Raw genomic sequence first — 18,937 nt, 5'->3', positions numbered from 1 at the left:
GTGTCTGGTCAGCAGGCCGCGGGGCCGTGTGTGGACTCTTCGCACGCGCGTGTCTGGTCAGCAGGCCGCGGGGCGTGTGTGGACTCTTCGCACGCGCGTGTCTGGTCAGCAGGCCGCGGGGCGTGTGTGGACCCTTCTGTCTGTTCATTGCGTCCAGTCTGTTGCCACGTTCTTGATTCCTCCCCACAGTGTCCCTGTGTCCACTCTCACTTCATTCTGACTGCTACTTCTGGCTGAGGAGTCTCCTCCTAGTCTTCTACGGATTTTTCTCTCTTACCATCCATTCTTTCGTGTGTTGTTCAAACTGTCTTCCAAAACCACAGAGAGGTCAGTGGCCTCTCACTGTGACGTGACTGCGTGTCAGCTCCCTATCCAGGACTTCCTACCCCTAGTGCACATCTGCCTGTTCAGGCCCCTCTCTGCTGTGCTTCATAAACCTCCTGCATCCTAACAAGGTGTTCTACCTCTCACAGTAGCTGTAAAAACGCCTTGAGTTTCCTGCTTTGTCCTTTGCATAGTAATTTGTTGGGAAGATGTTGAACCTCCTTTTCTTCTAGCTCGTCTCAAATGCTGCCTCGTTCATAAAAGACTCTCCTGAGCCTTCACATCGGTGATTCTCCACCGGTGTGCAGTGGCACATTGGTGCCCTGTAGGAGGATCTTAGATGTGCTGTGAAAATTTTTAAAGATTATTAATTAAGTTATTTTGAAAGACATTCAGAGCACAGTAAGTATATATTTTTTACTGTTTTATTTTTGACCAACATAATTTAAGTGTGCCACAGAAGTTTAACTATAGGTTCAAGTGTGCTGTGAGACAAACAAGATTGATAAACAGTGCCCACATTAAAGTTGTCTGTGAGCTTTTCAGTCTCACCCCTGAGTGCTCTGGTTTTCTTTCTGTCCTGCATTTGTCATGCTCTATCTTGCATTTTTCAAGCCCACCAAAGGCACCACACCACTTGGTTGTACTTATCTCTGTACCTCTATGGGTTCCTAGAATGGTTTTATCTTGCATATCTAAGTATTCAAAAAAGTATTGGTTAAACTGAGGGATGGGATAACAGCGATAACAGGGAGGGAGATGAGAATTTATAGACTCCTCAGTGAGAAAAGACCATTTTATTTTTTTATAAGCAGGTCATTAATAAATACAGGAAGAGACATTTTAAGGGAGGCAGAAGCAGACGGCAGGGATTGTGCAGTGAGTAGCTACGAGAAAATGGAGGCAGTGAGGAGAGATAATTTGCTAAAATGGGGAAGGCTGGCTGAACTCTTAAGGGATGGAATGTGGGCGGCATCTGTGGCTCAAGGAGTAGGGAGCCAGCCACATACACCGGAGGTGGTGGGTTCAAGCCCAGCCCCGACCAAAACTGAAAAAAAGAGATGGAATATGGTCTGCAGATTTGGAAAGAGACTTTTGTAGGAAAACCACATGTGGCATCTGAAAGAAAAATGAGAGTGCTGTCAGACAGGGAAGTGCAGATCACTCCAACTCACTCCAGCTTTCCATTTTTTTGCCTTGGCAGACAAGTACTCCAAATGAGTCGGGCCGCTGAAGCTAGTACCGGGGTCCAGGGTGCAGGGTCTCAGGGCGAGAGTGAGTGTGGAGTCACGGAGCAAGACGCCTGGTAAACAGGACCCCGGGCATCAGCAGGGGTGACGTCCTGGAGTCAGTTGAGTTTATATTTATCTGTTCTAGTTCAGTCTGATGAAAATGTTTATTTAGAGAGAAAGTTACTGAGCCAACTATGTACAAATTGTTAAGGGCTCTCTCCTAAATTACTGCAGGTATATTTTGAGATGTAAGACATTTGAAACAGAATCACTATTTAGATAAATAATGTTTTTCAAATGTATTTTTAAAGATAGCTTCAGTTTGTGGTAAAATCACTTAATACAAACAAAGAAAATATTTAAAGAGAGTAACTTATAATTCTTGATAGAATGTCCTTTCTATTTATCTTTGTAAACAAGGAAGTTGAATTTATGCAGTGATAGTCCAGGGCTTCTAAAGTAAATGTGGTTCTTGTGTTTAGTTTTCCTTTGACTCCGTTATACATAAATATTCTCTTAAAGACTTTATTGTAAGAAACACAATATTGGATTGATTCTATTTAGTCTCACGTGTCTTGATATTTGAGACTAAGGCTTGATTACATAGTTACAGTGTTTTAAAACTATTTCACATATGAAGCCATTTTAGCACATAAGTGTGTGTATCCATGTAATTTTCTTTATATTTATCTAGGTATTGTGTAAATGTTACAGAAGCTAGAATGCTCCTCTCAGAAGCCCTGGGGTATGTTAGAACTCCAAGGGATTGTGGAGGCAAAGTTCTTAACCTTAGCCTCTGACGTTGCAAACAATTCCAGGGATAACTTTCCTGAGATTCTCAAAGATGTCTGTGACCACCAATGTAGTCGATTGGTACTTTTGCACAAAGAGCAAGTGTGATGAGGAATGGGGATTAAGTGACTCTGTCAAGGATATCGCTGTTAGCTAGATGGGACAAAAAATTCTGGTTTCTCGATTTCCAACTCCTTCTCCTTTGACAATCCCAGTAGAAATAACATAGTCAGAACCAGTTACCAACAGTGGTTTGAAGATGGTCATTCTTTTAAGTCATAGTTTCTTTGAAGAAATGTTCATCTCAGTGTTCTGGGAAGTCTTCTAATGGGAATGGACATGATATATTGCATACAGTAATTCTGGAAGAAAAACTAGGCTTTCTGTCCTTGTTTTCATTTTATCTTGTGTGTTATGGCCGTGGTCTCTGATGAATTTGATTATAATAATTCAATCTTTTGACCATTCATTCTTCTTCCTTCTTTCATTCACTAAGTTATTTTTAATTGTCTACTCTATGCCATGTGCCATGATAGAACGTTGAACACAACTAACATGGTCCCATTCTTCTTCTTCTTTTTTTTGAGACAGAGTCTCACTATGTTGCCCTCAGTAGAGTGCTGTGGCTTCACAGCTCACAGCAACCTCAAACTCTTGGGCTTAAGCGATTCTCTTGACTCAGCCTCCCAAGTAGCTGGGACTACAGGTGCCCACCATAACGCATGGCTATTTTTTTTTTTTTTTTAATAAAAAGGCTGGTCAGGCTGGTCTTGAACTCCTGAGCTCAGGCAGTCCGCCCACCTCAGCCTCCCACAGTGCTAGGATTACAGACGTGAGCCACCACACCGAGCCGGTCTCTTCCTTCCTGAAGTCTGAAGTCTTAGAGGACATAGACACTAAGGGAACATTTACAAAGGTGAGAAGACAGTGTGGGAAGTGGACAGAATGAGAAGCACAAAGACACTGCCAGGGTACTAGTTTTGTGTGGGGCATCCAATTAGATTCTCTGAAGAGGCTGATGTTTCAGTTGAGAATTAAAGTTGAGAAGGAATTCAGGAAAACCATGCTGTCTGCAGAGGGTCAGCTAACTTACGTATCTCAAAGAAGTCCAGTGTGGTTGGTTTGGGGAGAAAAAGGGGAGAGAGAGATGCCCAAGAGGAAGCTGGAGGACGAGGCAGGGGTCAGACCAGGTAGCGATTCGCAGCTGGGCAGCTGGATAGCTAGATAAGGCATTGTCTTGATCCTGACAGCAGGAGGGCACTGCTGAAGGATTTCAAGCCAGGAAATGACATAGGATGTTTCTACTTTTTGCCTGTTTGAACAGTGCTGCTGTGAGCAGTCGTGTACGTAGTTACGTTCATTCATGAGGGCTGTATTTTTTGGAAATAAATTTTCATTTCTTTTGAGTATGTATCTGGGGTAGAATTGCTGGGTCATAAAATGACTTTGTATTTCACCCTTTAAGAAAGTGCCAGACCCGTGGCGCCTGTGGCTCAGAGGAGTAGGGTGCCGGCCCCGTATGCCGGAGGCGGTGGGTTCAAACCCAGCCCTGGCCAAAAACTGCAAAAAAAAAAAAAAAAAAGAAAGTCCAGATTATTTCCTAAGTGTTGTACCGTTTACTATTCCCACCAGCAGAGCGGGAGCGCTGTCAGTACTGAAGGTCTTTGCCCGCACTTGCTGCTGGGCTTCTCTCTCCTGCAGTCGCCGTGCTGTGTGGGAAGGGCCCCCTCACTGCCTGCCCCTGGTCTTTTGCTAGCCAGCTTTTTAAAGCTGGCATTTAGGATTCCTGAGATTACCTTTTTAGCCTTTTCTCTGTGCAGTTTAAGTAAATTACTATTCACAACATTCTTATACTTTTTCAAGCTCTGTAATATTTTTTACCCTTGTCGTGTGTGCGCTTCTGATTTGTCTTGATCTGAGCCTCACGTTTCTTCAAGGCCCAAGCTCAGTTGTTTCTGTATGCTTCATTTTGTCATATTGGACTGTCTGAAATAGTTGGTACTTAACTGTTTTACCTATAAAAACAGCAATTTCAAGTGGTGAAGCGTAAACGTTCTTTGGCTTCCTCTTGTGATTAGTACCGTCTCCTTGTCTCTGCCTCTCATAGTCTATCCGTGGGCTTCTGGGGCCCAGGGTCTCTATGGGGCTGAGATCTCAAGTACATAGGCTCTTCCATAACCCAGTGTTTTGTATGTAGAAAGGGCTTAGTAATTGTTAAAATTTATAGGCACTAAATAATTAATATAAACATAACTGTAACAGAGCTAAAAAAAATACAGAGCTTATTGGAAAGATTAGATTCATTGGAAGGAATTGGTAAGAATAACTTAGGACCTTTTTTGTGGAAAATAAATCTTCAATAGAGGTTTTAGATGTTGAAAACCTCAATTAGAAGGGAAGAGCATTTGGAGACTAAATTGCAAGACATTGAAAGTAGAAGTAAGAGGAGTCTGATTCTCAGGCCAGTGGTAATGGGCAGGTTTGCCCATCTCACGTGAAAGGTGAGCTTGAACTGGAATGAGGTACGGGGATTCATTAGGGGAGAGACTTGACACTGAAAGCTGTGATGACACAGAGAGATTTAATTCGATTCAGAGGCCACCGGGGGCTCGTACAAGCATTTTCATCATAACAAATGTAAGTGCTAAGGAGTTGTTGGAATGATCCTTGAAAAAAGTTATCATACATTTGAATATAATATATTGACAAGGTCTGAGATTGATGCTTCAGAGTGAATGTGGGTATGAGTTGGTTTTGTCTGTACTCATCCAACGATTATTATGCTGGGAGGGAAGAATCAGATGTGAAAATGGGGAGGCAAGGTCACGTTTAGGGTGAAGAAAAGAGAAAGAAAGAAAGATAGAAACTGTTTCTTCATGGAAATTGTCTGGTTTGATGGAGTATCTGTCCAGTTGGACTGAACAGCTTTGGGAAATGTGGTTCTGTGGTAAAGTAACGGGCAAAATGAACACTCAGTCTACTCACATTGTTTTTCACAGAAAGGCAATTTTTTTTTTTTTTTTTTTTGAGACAGAGCCTCAAGCTGTCCCCCTGGGTAGAGTACCGTGACATTACAGCTCACAGCAACCTCCAACTCCCGGGCTCAAGTGAGTCTCTTGCCTCCGCCTCCCAAGTAGCTGGGACCACAGGCGCCCGCCACAACGCCCGGCTATTTTTTGGTTGCAGCCATCGTTGTTTGGCGGGTCCGGGCTGGGGATTCGAACCCGCCACCTTAGGTGTATGTGGCTGGCACCTTAGCCGGTTGAGCTATAGGCGCCGAGCCAGAAAGGCAATTTTTGATGACATAATCCTGAACCCTCTTTATAGACAAGCTTGTCCTTTTTTGTACTTATTTTTAGAACTTTAGAGTGTTCTATAAATAGAAAGAAAATAATTTCAAGCTGTCCATTTCAAATTGAAGTGCTTTTACTTCCAAATTTCAAGAGAAGCTCTTTTCATTCCTGATCTCAGGAATCCTAAATGCCAACTTTAAATGAGATAACTTTCATTTTTTTATGACAGATTCATTTTGAAACTGTATTGATAGTTCCAAGATACATCCTTCCATAGTGGGAATAATATTTACTTTTATTAAATTTATAACATAATATTGTCCTTATGCCAAGAGGCATAATTTCTTATTTTATAAACTTCAGGTCACTAATTACAGCTCCTGCCTCCCATCCTATGCTATTATCATTTTACTTAGCTAATCTAAGTCGGGGAGGTAATACATGTCTAGTAATACTCAGTTGTCATAAGTAGTAATAGCCACATGCACCAGGTATACTTTCCTGAACTTTACATATTTTGTTGTGAGACCATGGGGAAACAGTGTTTGGTGGTAAAGAAAGCATCTTGGAATAGTAAAATGAAGATGAATAAATGCAATATAGTGTTAGCGGTGTCAGGATAGAAATCTGTGGAGTGTACAGTAAAGGGAGCAGTGGTCATGACTCTAAGACAGATAAGACGGAGAGTGCGGAGGGTCTGAAGACATTACATCGTGGTCCTCAAAGGCACAGAAGCCTGAACTGGCTGGAGAACTCGTGGCATCTGCCAGCCGTTTGCAGTGGCACCCGATGACGGAGAGCAGCAGCCAGATATGCAGAACAAGGGCAGATCGGGGAAAACTGTGAATGTTATGGTAATGTTTGGGCTTGACTCCATTGGCAGTGAGGACTCAGTGAAGATTTAAGCTGGAGAGTGATATGATCAGATCTGTGTATTTGAAAGATCGGTTCGGTATTGGTTTGGGATAATAGATTGGATCAGTAGAAGAAGAGAGACAATTGCAGCAGTCAGGGAGGGGACAGGTGAGAGAGACCTGGCGTGCAGCTCAGGCTTGTCCTCACAGGAGTCTGAGGTGGGTGGATCGCTTGACCCAAACCACCCTGAGCAGCACAGTGAGACCCCGACACTACTGGAAGAGGGAGGTATTATCTAGGCATGGTGGTGCATTCAGTCTCAGCTGCTCAGGAGGCTGCAGAGGAAGGGTGACCCGAGCTCAGGAGTCTGAGGTTACGGTGAGCTCTGATTGCACCACTGAACTCCAGCTAGGGTAACAGAGCAAGAACTTGGCTGTTTAAAGAAAAAGAAAAGTGAAAATCAGGGTGGAGAAGTGATCTGGGACTTTCAGGACTGGATGTGATAGGTTTGAGGAGAAGATGGTTATAATTTAAAACAATCATTTGGAAATGGGTACGTCACTGCACTGTGATGGGCCCAGTGATGCTTCTACTCATGAGTCTTAAGTGGCCCTAATTTGAAGATGACCTTTGCTAGTAGACAAGCTTTGGTACTGGAGAAGGTGGATGGTTGTATTGATCTGTATTTAGGAATTAGCAGGGCAGCTATGACAGATTGATAAGGATCTAAGGGCACTGTGAGTTAGGAAGGGAAGTGGAGAGGGGAGAGCCAGTCAGGAAGGCCAGTGAACCGTGGAGACTGCTTATCTTCCCTCAGCTGAAGATGGGGTGAAGAGCAAGTTAAGAAAGTGAGACATATGGAAAGGGGGAGCACCTGCTTAGAGATGAATCGCCGTGAGTTTAAGATTAGAGAGGCAGAGTACTTCCCAGAAATGGTAAGTCCAGGGCGTGATGACAGGTGCACGTGACCAAGTGTGAAGGTGGATAAGGGATGTAGAATTTGAGGAATTGTGAGCTAGGTTGTCAATAGCTTATCCTTATGGACAATAGAATTCCCGTGATGTGGGCAGTTCTGGAGTAGAAATAAGTGTTGGTGAAGAAAGGGAGCCAGATGACAAAACCCTTAGTGAGTGGGGAGGAGAGGTTAACAGGTGGGTGATGGCAGCAGGGAGTCTGTGTGCTGAAGGGCTGTGGCCTCAGAGGAGGAAGCCTTTATATAAAGGTGCGCACTGATGGTCGTGGGGGCTTGACAGTTGGCATGAGAAAATGCTCTTTTCATTTTGGGGCTTTATTAGCCCTGAAGTAAAGCGTCTTCTCTGTTAAAGGCTGCAGAGAAGTGGATTCCTGGGAGGAATATCAGTTGAGGGGAGAATTCTGTTAAAGATTTTGGGGGTGGGTGGGTAGTAGTGATCATTCATGATCAGTATAAAGGTTAGAAAGAGAATTAGCAGTTGAAGAAAGACTTGGACAGAGAAAGTGGGTGGAGGAGACCCATGGCACTGTGACATGTGTGTGACAGTTATCCAGAAGGTCCGGCATGATGAAGAGGAGTTCGAGTTGACAAGGACAATTTTTAGATTGACTGTAGGGAAACCTGTGGTCCTAGGAAATCTGAGGACCAAAGCGGAATTGGCTACTTAATGAGGTTAATAGATTGCTGTCTTTGTTCCAAGTTCAAACGCCTTGCCAATTACAAGATTCTTATTCTCTCACAGTTTATAGTTTAAAAAGGAGGTGACCTTGTAGCTAAAGTGTTAAGTGCAATATTGACCGTCAGTGGAAGTGTAAAAGATTGAGTCTTTGCTCCAGCTTGAAGACCTAAGGACGACATCTAGAGAAGCTAGTTTTTAACCTGAGTCTTAGAGGGCCAGTAGGATGTTAGAAATAGATTGGGGCAAAGGAGCATTCTATTTTGGAATGGCATGAAGCGAGGGCTTGGATTTTGGGAAGTACAGAGCTTGTTTGTGGAACAGTTCATAAAAGGTAAATGTAGAGAGCGTGACTTCAAGATGAGCAAGGAGAGATGGAAGAAAAAGCAGTGGAAATTATAGTGTGTTACACCAGTAGCCATGGTGACCAGAACCATGCCCAGAGCCAGCGAGACAGAAGAAAAAACAGCTCAGAAAGTGGGGCTCTGCGCCCCACCTGCCTGTGCAACTCAGGCCTGAGCAGCCTCCAAGGGCAGCGCTTAAATTTGATTCCAGGAGAACTTTTAACATTTCTGAGTGTGTGTGCGTTGTGTGTGTATTTGTGTGTGTGCATGTATGTGTGTGTATTTGTGGTGCGTGTGTATGTGTTTGTGCGTGTGTATGTGTGTGTATTTGTGGTGCGTGTGTGTGTTTGTGTGTGCGTGTATGTGTATGTGTGTGTGTATTTGTGTGTGTGCATGTATGTGTGTGTATTTGTGGTGCGTGTGTATGTGTGTGTTTGTGCGTGTGTATGTGTGTGTATTTGTGTTGCATGTATATTTGTGTGTGCGCGTATGTGTATTGTGGTATGTGTATTTGTGTGTTTGTGTGTGCATGTGTGCGCGCGTTATGTGTGTGTATTTGCGGTGCGTGTATTTGTGTGCATGTATGTGTTTGTGTGTGTGTGTGGTGTGTGTTTATGCGTGTGTATGTGTCTGTGGTGCGTATGTATGTGTGCGTATATGTGCGTGTGTGTGTATTTGTGGTGCGTGTGTATGTGTGTGTATATTTGTGGTGCGTATGTGTGTGTGCTTGTGTATGTGTATTTGTGTGTGTGTCTATGTGTGTATTGTGTTTGTATGTGTGCACGGATTATGTGTGTGTGTTTGTGTGCATGTATGTGTGTTTGTGTGTGCGTATGTGTATTTGTGATACGTGTGTATGTGTGCGTGCGTGTGTTTGTGGTGCGTGTGTATGCATGTGTTTCTGTGTGTGCGTGTGTGTGTATTTGTGGTGCGTATGTGCGTATATATGTATGTGAGTGTGTTTGTGGTGCATGTGTATGTGTATGTGCGTGCGTGTTTGTATTTGTGGTGCGTGTGTGTATTTGTGGTGCATGTGTGTGTATGTGCGTGTATTTGTGGTGTGTATGTGCATGTGTGTGTATTTGTGGTGTGTGTGTATACGTATGTGCGTGTGTATTTGTGTGTGTATGCGTATGTATGTGTGTGTATTTGTGGTGTGTGTATGCGTGTGTATGTGCGTGTGTGTATTTGTGGTGTGTGTATGTGTGTGTATATGTATGCGCGTGTGTGTGTATTCATGTGTGTATGCGTGTGTATGTGCGTGTGTGTATTTGTGGTGTGTATGTGTGTGTATGTGCGTGTGTGTATTTGTGGTGTGTGTGTATGCGTGTGTATGTGCATGTGTGTATTTGTGGTGTGTGTGTGCGTATGTGCGTGTGTGTATTTGTGGTGTGTGTATGCGTATGTGCGTGTATTTGTGGTGCATGTGTGTGTATATGTATGTGCATGTGTGTGTATTTGTGATGCGTGTGTATGTGCGTGTGTGTATATTTGTGGTGTGTGTGTGTATGTATGCGCGTGTGTGTGTATTCGTGTGTGTATGCGTGTGTATGTGCGTGTGTGTATTTGTGGTGTGTGTGTATGTATGTGCATGTGTGTGTATTTGTGGTGTGTATGTGTGTGTATGTGCGTGTGTGTATTTGTGGTGTGTGTATGTGTGTGTATGTGCGTGTGTATTTGTGGTGCATGTGTGTGTATTTGTGGTGCGTGTGTATGCACGTGTATGTACGTGTGTGTGTATTTGTGGTGTGTATGTGTATTTGTGGTGCGTGTGTATGCGTGTGTATATATGTATGCGTGTGTATTTGTGGTGTGTATGTGTGCGTGTATGTGTGTATTTGTAGTGCGTGTGTATGTGTATGTGCGTGTGTGTGTATTTGTGGTGCGTGTGTATGTGTGTGTATATGTATGTGCGTGTGTGTGTATTTGTGGTGCATGTGTGTGTGTGTGCGTGTATTGGTGGTGCGTGTGTGTGTGTGTATGTGCGTGTGTATGCGTGTGTGTGTGTATACATGTGTGTGGTGTTTCTGCCATAATCACAACAGTGCTATAGTATATCCCTATTCCTCTACCCCCTCCAGCTCCTCATTGTTTTCTTGGAGTTAAAATTTTTTTGTAGACTGGTTATGCTGAAATATACATTAGTGCTTATTCAAATATAACATCATAATGCCTACCAATGTTTATGTGTGTCTGAAAAGAGAAGTTAATAATTAAAGGCTATTTACCACACTTCTGCTTGAAAGACTGTTTTTCCAAATCTGAGATTGCAAAGTAGGTTTTAGTTGCAGTACCTGGATTCGTTATTTTATTTCTCTTAGATGTATTTACTTTAAACTTTGGTTCTAAAGAGTCATTTAGTTTCTTGGTTCTGACAATATTTTTCTGACAATATTTTTCTAGTTAATATACTCCCCATAATTTCAAATCGTGTTTTATTGTCTTGAAGAGTTTTCTCTTTTCTCCCAGAAGGTCATCTGTGTGTAAAGTAGCATTATACATTTGAACTTGCTCCAAATACAGTTTGTAAGATATTGATTGCTCTGTCAGTTAGAATCGTGTTTGTATAGAATAGAAAGCTCTACTACAGTGGTTTTAAAAATTGAAGTTCATTTATTTAGTTTTCATTTATACAGTATTTATTTTATTTTTATTTTGAGATGGGGTCTCACTGTATTGCCCATGCTGTTCCTGAATTCTTGGGTTCAAGTAATCCTTTCACCAGTCCCTCCTGATGAGCTGGGACCACAGGGGCGTGCACCTGTCACAGCCATTTATTTTGCATAACAAGAATTCCACAGGTAAACAGTTGTTGGTCCAGTGATGCTTCAAGGACCTGTTTTTATCTAATTTGTCTCCTTGTCCTCAGCCGTCCAGTGTGTTAACTTTTGTTTATAAGATGCTTACTGTATTTCCAACCTTTACTTTCCTTTTTCCGTCTAGGCAGTGGTTCGCAGCCTTCCTAATGCCGCTATGTCTGAGATGTATTTTCATTGTCACAAAGGGGTCACGACCCACAGGTTGAGAACTGCTGGTCTAGAGAAAGTAAGAAAGGATAAGGAGGCTCGGCGCCTGTCTCTCAAGCGGCTAAGGCGCCAGCCAAATACACCTAAGGTGGTGGGTTCAAATCCAGCCTGGACCCACCAAACAACAATAATGGCTGCAACCAAAAAATAGCTGGGCGTTGTGGTGGGCGCCTGTGGTCCCAGCTACTTGGGAGGCAGAGGCAGGAGACTCGCTTGAGCCCAGGAGTTGGAGGTTGCTGTGAGCAGTGAAGCCATAGCACTCTACCCAGGGGGACAGCTTGAGGCTCTGTCTCAAAAAAAAAAAAAAAAAAAGAAAGGATAAGGCCTACATGGTGGTTTGGGCTTCTGTATATATAGGATAGGTTTCTCTAACCATCTGCAGATGTCCCACTAAATCTCACTGACTAAAATTGTGTCATGTGGCTCTCAATGAAGCCACAAGAAAAACAAAAGCAGCCTGTCATCTTGAGCTGGGCACAGACTGCTCTGATCAAAGTTAGGGACAAAAGGGGGATCTCTGTGAAGTGGGAAGCTAACAGTATTTGAGTAGCGTGCCTCAAGTTTGCTTATTTTGCCTGTTATTTTATTACAGATGGCATTTCATCAATCAGAAGTTACGAAAAAAGAAAAGCAGTATCAGCCTATTTATTTATTTTTCTTTACATTATAGAACTAGATAGTACAATTCCTTGCTTTTTTGTACATGTAATAGGTTTGTTGGGCATAAACAAATAACTGCATATACTTTGAAATAGTAAAGAAAATAAAGGGATGTTTGCATTTGAAAAAAATAACTATGATGAATTCTTACTGGAATACTCCTTTTCATTCATTGAAATTAAATGACAGTTTCTTTTTTATAGGTGAGTCAATCATTTATAATGGGTGAGTTTATTTTAAAACCAAACTGTGGTTCTTAAATATTATTGAAACCTAGCATGAAGTATTTCCTTAAAATCTAATGAAAAAAAAATGTTGACTTTTGGTACAAAGGAGACCAAATATGCTTGGTATGGAGCTTTAGAAAAACATATTTTTGAAATCTAAACTTTAGGTTCAGTTTAAAGTGTTTGAGGTTTTTCTACCATTTTTTTACCTGAATTATTTTAATTTTTGTTTACTGATAAAAAGGAAATGATATCAGTCATTCACTTTTTGGCATATTGTCAGTATGTTTTTTAATTTAATAAACATAATAGATGTTGACAGTATTCACAGACATTGAAGTAGATCTTGTGGAAAATAAAAGAGGGGCGGCACCTGTGGCTCAAAGGGGTAGGGCACCGGTCGTATACTGGAGGTGGCGGGTTCAAACCCAGCCCCAGCCAAAAAAAAAAAAAGAAAAGAAAAGAAAAAAGAAATAAAAACAATTCTTGTTCTTGGGGCACTTTAAGTTTGGTTAGTGAGACAAAAATGTACATACTTGAAATCAAGCAATGAAAGTATGTGATCAGGTAGCAAAAGTTTTATAGGAATTCAAGAAAAGGAAAGTAACTGTGGCGTGTGGGAACTTAGTTTAATGGATGAAGCAGGCATTTAAGTCAGGCTTGTTAAAGTGGAGTTCGCTGTTGTGGGAAGCTGTGAGGTACCATGAACGGCCTGTCTCTTCTTTGTCATCTATTGCTTTTACGCACATCTGGCTGGTTTTTGTTTGTTTTGGTTTTTTTTTGCAGTTTTTGTCTGGGGCTGGGCTTGAACCTGCCACCTCCAGCATATGGGGCCGGCGCCCTACTCCTTCGAGGCACAGGCGCTGCCCACATCTGGCTGTTTTTAGCTGTTTGTAGTTTGTCAGGGGCTCCTGTGTTTTGTAACTTCTGATCTTTGTGGTGCCTTTTGTTTGCTTTGGGATTTGCTTACTTTTTTGTCAGCTGGACAATTTCCTGTCTTCTGAGACTCACTGTAGAAGTGAGTGAAGCATCTTCTCTGTGATGTCTCCCTGAACTTCCTGGCCAGAGGCGGCTTCTTCCTTTTCTTTTCTCTCAAAGCTGCGCGTATTTATGTGTTGTGTGTGTGTGTGTCAGTGTCATATGGCACCATTTGTTTACTTACCTATTTTTGTGAGCTTGTGAGCATCAGGGCTGTGTTACATGTATCTCCAAATCCCGGAGTCTGGTAGTCACTTTGTACATCGGACCCCTCAGTGAATGTCCTTTGGATGAAGGGATGGATGGCTAGATGAGAAAGAGGAATTAGCCTGGAATGTCTTCATGAATTCTTGGAAAGTCTGTCCAGAGGGAACGTAAGTGGTAAGAATGCTTGACCCCACCCACTGCGGGAATAGAGAATTGATAATTGAGCAATATTTAGAGATAAGATTAAATAGGCAGAGAGATGACACTAGATGCCAGTGGAAGCTTTAATAAATAATGGCGTTATATTAAATACGTGTCTGAAATTGGTGTTGAAAGCCTGCATTTTCAAACATACTACACTGTGCTTTTTATTTTGTAGTGCCTCCACTTCTCATTCAGAGAACTCAGTGCATACAAAATCAGCTTCTGTTTTATCATCAGATTCCATTTCAACTTCTGCAGAAAACTTTTCTCCTGATTTGAGGGTATGTATACTGTTTTAAAGTTCTGATGAAGCGCTTTCTGTTAGGTATTTGCGGCCGGTACTATCATATAACTTTAATTAAGCAGGAGATCTGACCAAATGTTTTCATAGATCTCAGTCTATGAAATATCCCAGAATAGGCTAGCAAATTTGGAATGCTTCCTTATTTGTAAAAGAAAAGTGCATAGTTTATCTCTAAGGTTAATGACTTTAAGTTCTTTGCCAAAAGATACATAGTGAATTTCTTTCTGGTATGAAAGGTTTTCATGATTACTTCCATAATAATGACCAATAATAATTAACATTTATTGAGTACTGACTATGAACCAATGATTATTCTGAATGCTGTACATGAATTATCTCTTTTAAAACTGCACCAATTCTGTCACCATCCTACAGATGATAATAACTCATAGAGATTAAGTAATGCGTTCAAGGTCTCATAGCTAATAAATTCTACTGCCAGGATTCCAGCCCATGCAGTCCGGTTTGAGAGCTAAGTCACTTAAACCTTGTGTGATAGTTCTACACATCTTGTTATAGTTTGTTAAGTATTTATTTATGAAGAGTCTTGTTTCTGTGAAATTAACCACATCACCAATATCCTGTAGCACTTTGTACACTTCTGGATTCATCTGCTTTTCTATAAACCCTTGCCTGTAAATGCTGGAGAAAAGGAATCTCCTGTGTGGTGCTAGCCCTTTAACCTGACTTGAGAGTCTATTTTTCTTCAAACATTTATTTTTTTATTTTTCTGGAAGCTAGGAAGTCCAGGATCCAGGCCCTGGCATATCTTGTGTCTGTGAGGCTTGTTGTGTCCTGGTAACATTTTCACGTGGTAGAGAGCACCTGTGATCATTTCTCCTATCCAGTGGCTGCTTACGTGCCACTGCATGTATGTATGACACCAGTGCATGTACATGTCACTGAATTAGCACGTCACTGCACGCACACACAACTGTACTTACAGCCACTGCATGTGTGATACCACTGCATTTACATGCTATTGCGTTTACACACCAGTGCATGTACACACCACTGCATTTATAAGGCACTGCATGTATGACACCACTGCATGCACGATTCCACTGCATTTACACACCACTGCATGTATGATACCATTGCAGTTACAAGCTATTGCATTTACACACCAGTGCATGTACATGCCCTGCATTTACAAGGCACTGCATGCATGATGCCACTGCATTTATACACCACTATATGTTTGATACCATTGCATGCAGTGCAGCTGAGTTTGCACGCCACTGCGTGTACAAGTCACTGCCTTTACAGCCATGATGTATATGATGTTGCTAAATTTACAGGCCATTGCACACACATGCAACTGCATTTACAGCCACTGCTTGTCTGATGCCACTACGTGCACAAGCCGCTGTGTGTCTGATGCCAGTGCACAGAATTGGTGATTATTCAGTCCCTTATTCTTTATGGAATTCACATTCTTGATGATTTGCACGGTATGATCTATTTTTAAAGGTTTGCACATAAACTTTTTTGATGTCCTATAGAATGATCCTTCATCAAGTGTGAGTTTTGAGTGGAAATTGCATTGTTTTCTATTAATTTTATAAGTCCCTCTCTTCACCTACCATTGCAGGGGCAACGTCAGTAACTACAACAGATGTGTTGATGATGGACAAAGAAAGTTGCTTTGACATGTTTTTTACTGCTTCATATAAATCTCTTGATTTAGTTGTGTCTTTCAGTGACGTTATGTTTGTCATCAATATCTCTAAAAATGGCAAGTTGAGCCCTATTTGCCCCATTAGTGCTGTCATCCATCACCAAAGCATAAAATTTGAAATTAGCAGCTTTATTCTCCAAACTTCTTTTGATAGATTTTTTTCAGTTTCTGCAATTCTCCTGGCTATAGTCTGGTGAGAAAAACTGATTTTATAATTATGCCCCTATTTTTTCAGAGCAAATTATATCTTCTGTGCTTTCAGTACATTGCATAATAAACTCACCAATAAATGATTTTGATTTTTTTCCTATTAAACATGCTACACATAATTAGCTTTTATAGTGGAGCTGTAACTTAAAAATTTTATTGAGAAAACAGGCCTTTTTCAGTTTCACTATTTTGTCTTAATAACACAATCTTCATAGGCGTCAAATTTTCAGCATATTTTTGTATAGAATGCCTTTTCAATTCTTAGCCTTTGAAAATTAGCGTGAATTCCCTCTAAATTAAGCAGTGTCTCACTGCATCTCGACAGAAAAGTGGTCATCAGTCCACTTTCGTTGAACAATTTTCCTTCATCTGTGATTTTTCTTTTGAGGGGTTCTGTTTTCTTTTGAGATGTTGTAGAAGCCGTGCTGGGCTTGATAATAACATGGACTGTATTTACTTTTACTATGAAAGTTAGTTGACAGAAAAATAGAAAGCGAGGTTAGTGTGCTTCTCCTTCTTGGCAGCTGATGCAGGGTGTGGCCGCCAGCTGTGAAGGGCATCGGGAGACGTTCAGGGTGGAAGTGCTTTGAATAATCAGAAGAGCTCTGGCCTGACTTCTAGGTCACATCACACCCTCACATGGCAGGTCAGCTGCAGGATTGCTGAGTGCCACTTACTTGTCCCTCCTGTCCCGTGAGTGTCTGCCAGGCACAGACCTTTCTATCTCCAGGCCTCCTTTCCACAGTGCCGGGGGCTGAACCATCTGCTCCTCAGTCTTTTCAGATTAGCTTCTTCATTAGCGGTTTGCTTTTAAACTTCCTTCAGAGCCTTTCATGGCTTGACAACTCATTTCTTTTTATCACTGAGTCCATATTCTGTTGTATGGATGTACCATGGTTTGCTAACCCATTCACCAATAAAGGGCATTTGGGTTGCTTCCAAATTTTGGCAGTTATGAACAGGGTGTATTTTAAGATGACAATTTGAATTTTTTTCTTGATATTAGGTATATTTGTTTTTCAGTGTTGCTGTAACAGAGAAGCACAAATCGGGTGGTTTAAAATGACAGCAGTTTATCCCCTCACTGCTCTCTCCTCCTGCTGGTGAAGGCTAAGCCGTCTTTGGCGTAGCTGCATCAGATTAATGTCAGCTCCCAGGTCACAGGAGTCCCTGCTGTCTTCACAGGGCTGTCTTCTCGTGAGGACACCAGTCATACTGAATTAGGGGCCACCCTTCGCCAGCATGACCTCATCCTAACTAGCAGTACCCATTTCCAAGTGAGGTTGTGTTAGGAGGGATTGGCAGGGAGGACTTGAGCGGCTTTATCGCAGGGCACAGTCCGGTCCACGTCCTGAGGCGGTGATGCTCTCCACACCGTCCTCCTTCACCAGCCGTCCTTTCTGTTGCTGTTGTTGAATCTCTGATGGTGATGTCGTGTAATGTTGTTCAGCTTTTGCTAACTGTGGTTTCAGCTGAAAACCAAATAGCCCTGGATGGTGTCATAAGAAGAAAGGGCCTCCCTGTACTGGATTTGGGTGTACTTTGAATGGGCACCCCGTGAAGTTTATCACAGGTGCAGGCTGTGGAGCCACCATGAGGATTTCTGTTGTGTGGTTCATTTGTCCACTTTGTAGCTTGTAAGGATAAAGTGTATAAAAAGTAGAAGGAAATAGATACCAACAATTTTTTGGTAGAATTATCCAATGAAAAAATAAATTTATTATTTGTTTCTTCTGGGCTTTAGTATATAAAGTAACTATGGAGGATAGTTTGTAACTTTTATATATGAAGTTTTCCCTTTCAGATGATTATTTAGTGTTTTGCAGATTTCCTAAAAATTCTTCCTATTTTTCTACCACCTGGTCATTCCATGTGAAAATTGACTCATAAATTTGTCAACTTCCAGATCAAGATTTCTGAACTTCCTTTATAGTAATTTCCTAAAATTATTCGTGCGTGTGAGTGTGTGTGTTTGTGAGAGAGAGGGAGGGAGGGAGGTGTAGATAGAGAACGAGGTGTGGGAGAGAAGGGAAGAGACAGGAAGGGAGTGGGGAGGTTAAAGTCACATGGAAAATTACTGAGCAGTTTGAAAACAGTTTGTTGAGAAGGGCATGGAAGAAAACCAGGGTCAGAGAGAGCAAAATCAGACTGATGATAGAATAAGAATTAAAAGAAGAATTACAGGCTCGGCGCCTATAGCTCAACCGGCTAAGGCGCCAGCCACGTACACCTAAGGTGGCGGGTTCGAATCCCCAGCCCGGACCCGCCAAACAACAATGACGGCTGCAACCAAAAAATAGCCGGGCGTTGTGGCAGGCGCCTGTGGTCCCAGCTACTTGGGAGGCGGAGGCAGGAGACTCGCTTGAGCCCAGGAGTTGGAGGTTGCTGTGAGCTGTAATGCCACGGTACTCTACCCAGGGGGACAGCTTGAGGCTCTGTCTCAAAAAAAAAAAAAAAAAAAAAAAGAAGAATTACAAATTTGAATCCTGTGGGTTTTTTATTTACAAGTAAGATTTTAATAAGATCAATGACTCTTCTTATAAAAGCATTAAATACTATATTAAATGTTGTCTTGTGTGGCCATAACTCGGAGGCGAGTGGGGATCTAGTGCATCTGACTGGCGACAGTCTGGCCAACCTGATGGCAACGTTATTTTGGCCAAGGAAGAGTAAATGTTTAATGGATCCCAGAGGATTTTCTCTAGTAGTGAATTTCTCTTTTTCTCTCACATCTGAGGGTTGTATAGCTTGTTCTCTACTAAAGACATGTATTTCCATGTGAAGACAGAAAAAAACTAGCTGATCTGTCTGGCTCTGTTCTCTTAGTTCTCCTCCTTATTTTGGAGGTGGGAATCTGGTGGGAATCTGGTGTTTTAGTGGCCTTGATCCATCTGGCTCTGTTCTCTTAGCTCTCCAGGCCTCATTTTGGAGGTGGGAATCTGGTGTTTTAG

The 18,937-nt window shown here is 42.0% G+C and overlaps 1 protein-coding gene across 4 annotated transcripts in view; it reads left to right on the top strand.

Moving 5' to 3' along the window:
• Positions 1-18,937, top strand: part of MTMR2 (myotubularin related protein 2) — a 109,253-nt gene that overhangs the window by 37,453 nt on the left and 52,863 nt on the right. For 3 of the 4 annotated variants that reach the window (XM_003780777.2, XM_003780776.2, XM_023511278.1), the window contains one exon: positions 13,967-14,072. The exons of the other annotated variant lie outside the window; for it this stretch is intronic. Coding sequence is in view for 1 of the 3 variants with exons in the window: in XM_003780776.2 (XP_003780824.1) it covers positions 13,967-14,072 (106 nt within the window). In the remaining 2 variants the exon portion in view is untranslated. The remainder of the gene's footprint in view (positions 1-13,966; positions 14,073-18,937) is intronic. 4 annotated transcript variants of the gene reach the window in all.

Source organism: Otolemur garnettii, unplaced genomic scaffold (genome assembly GCF_000181295.1).
Source record: "Otolemur garnettii isolate 467f Iridium unplaced genomic scaffold, OtoGar3 scaffold00001, whole genome shotgun sequence".
Classification (NCBI taxonomy): domain Eukaryota; kingdom Metazoa; phylum Chordata; class Mammalia; order Primates; family Galagidae; genus Otolemur; species Otolemur garnettii.
This window is presented reverse-complemented; position numbering and strand designations above follow the sequence as displayed.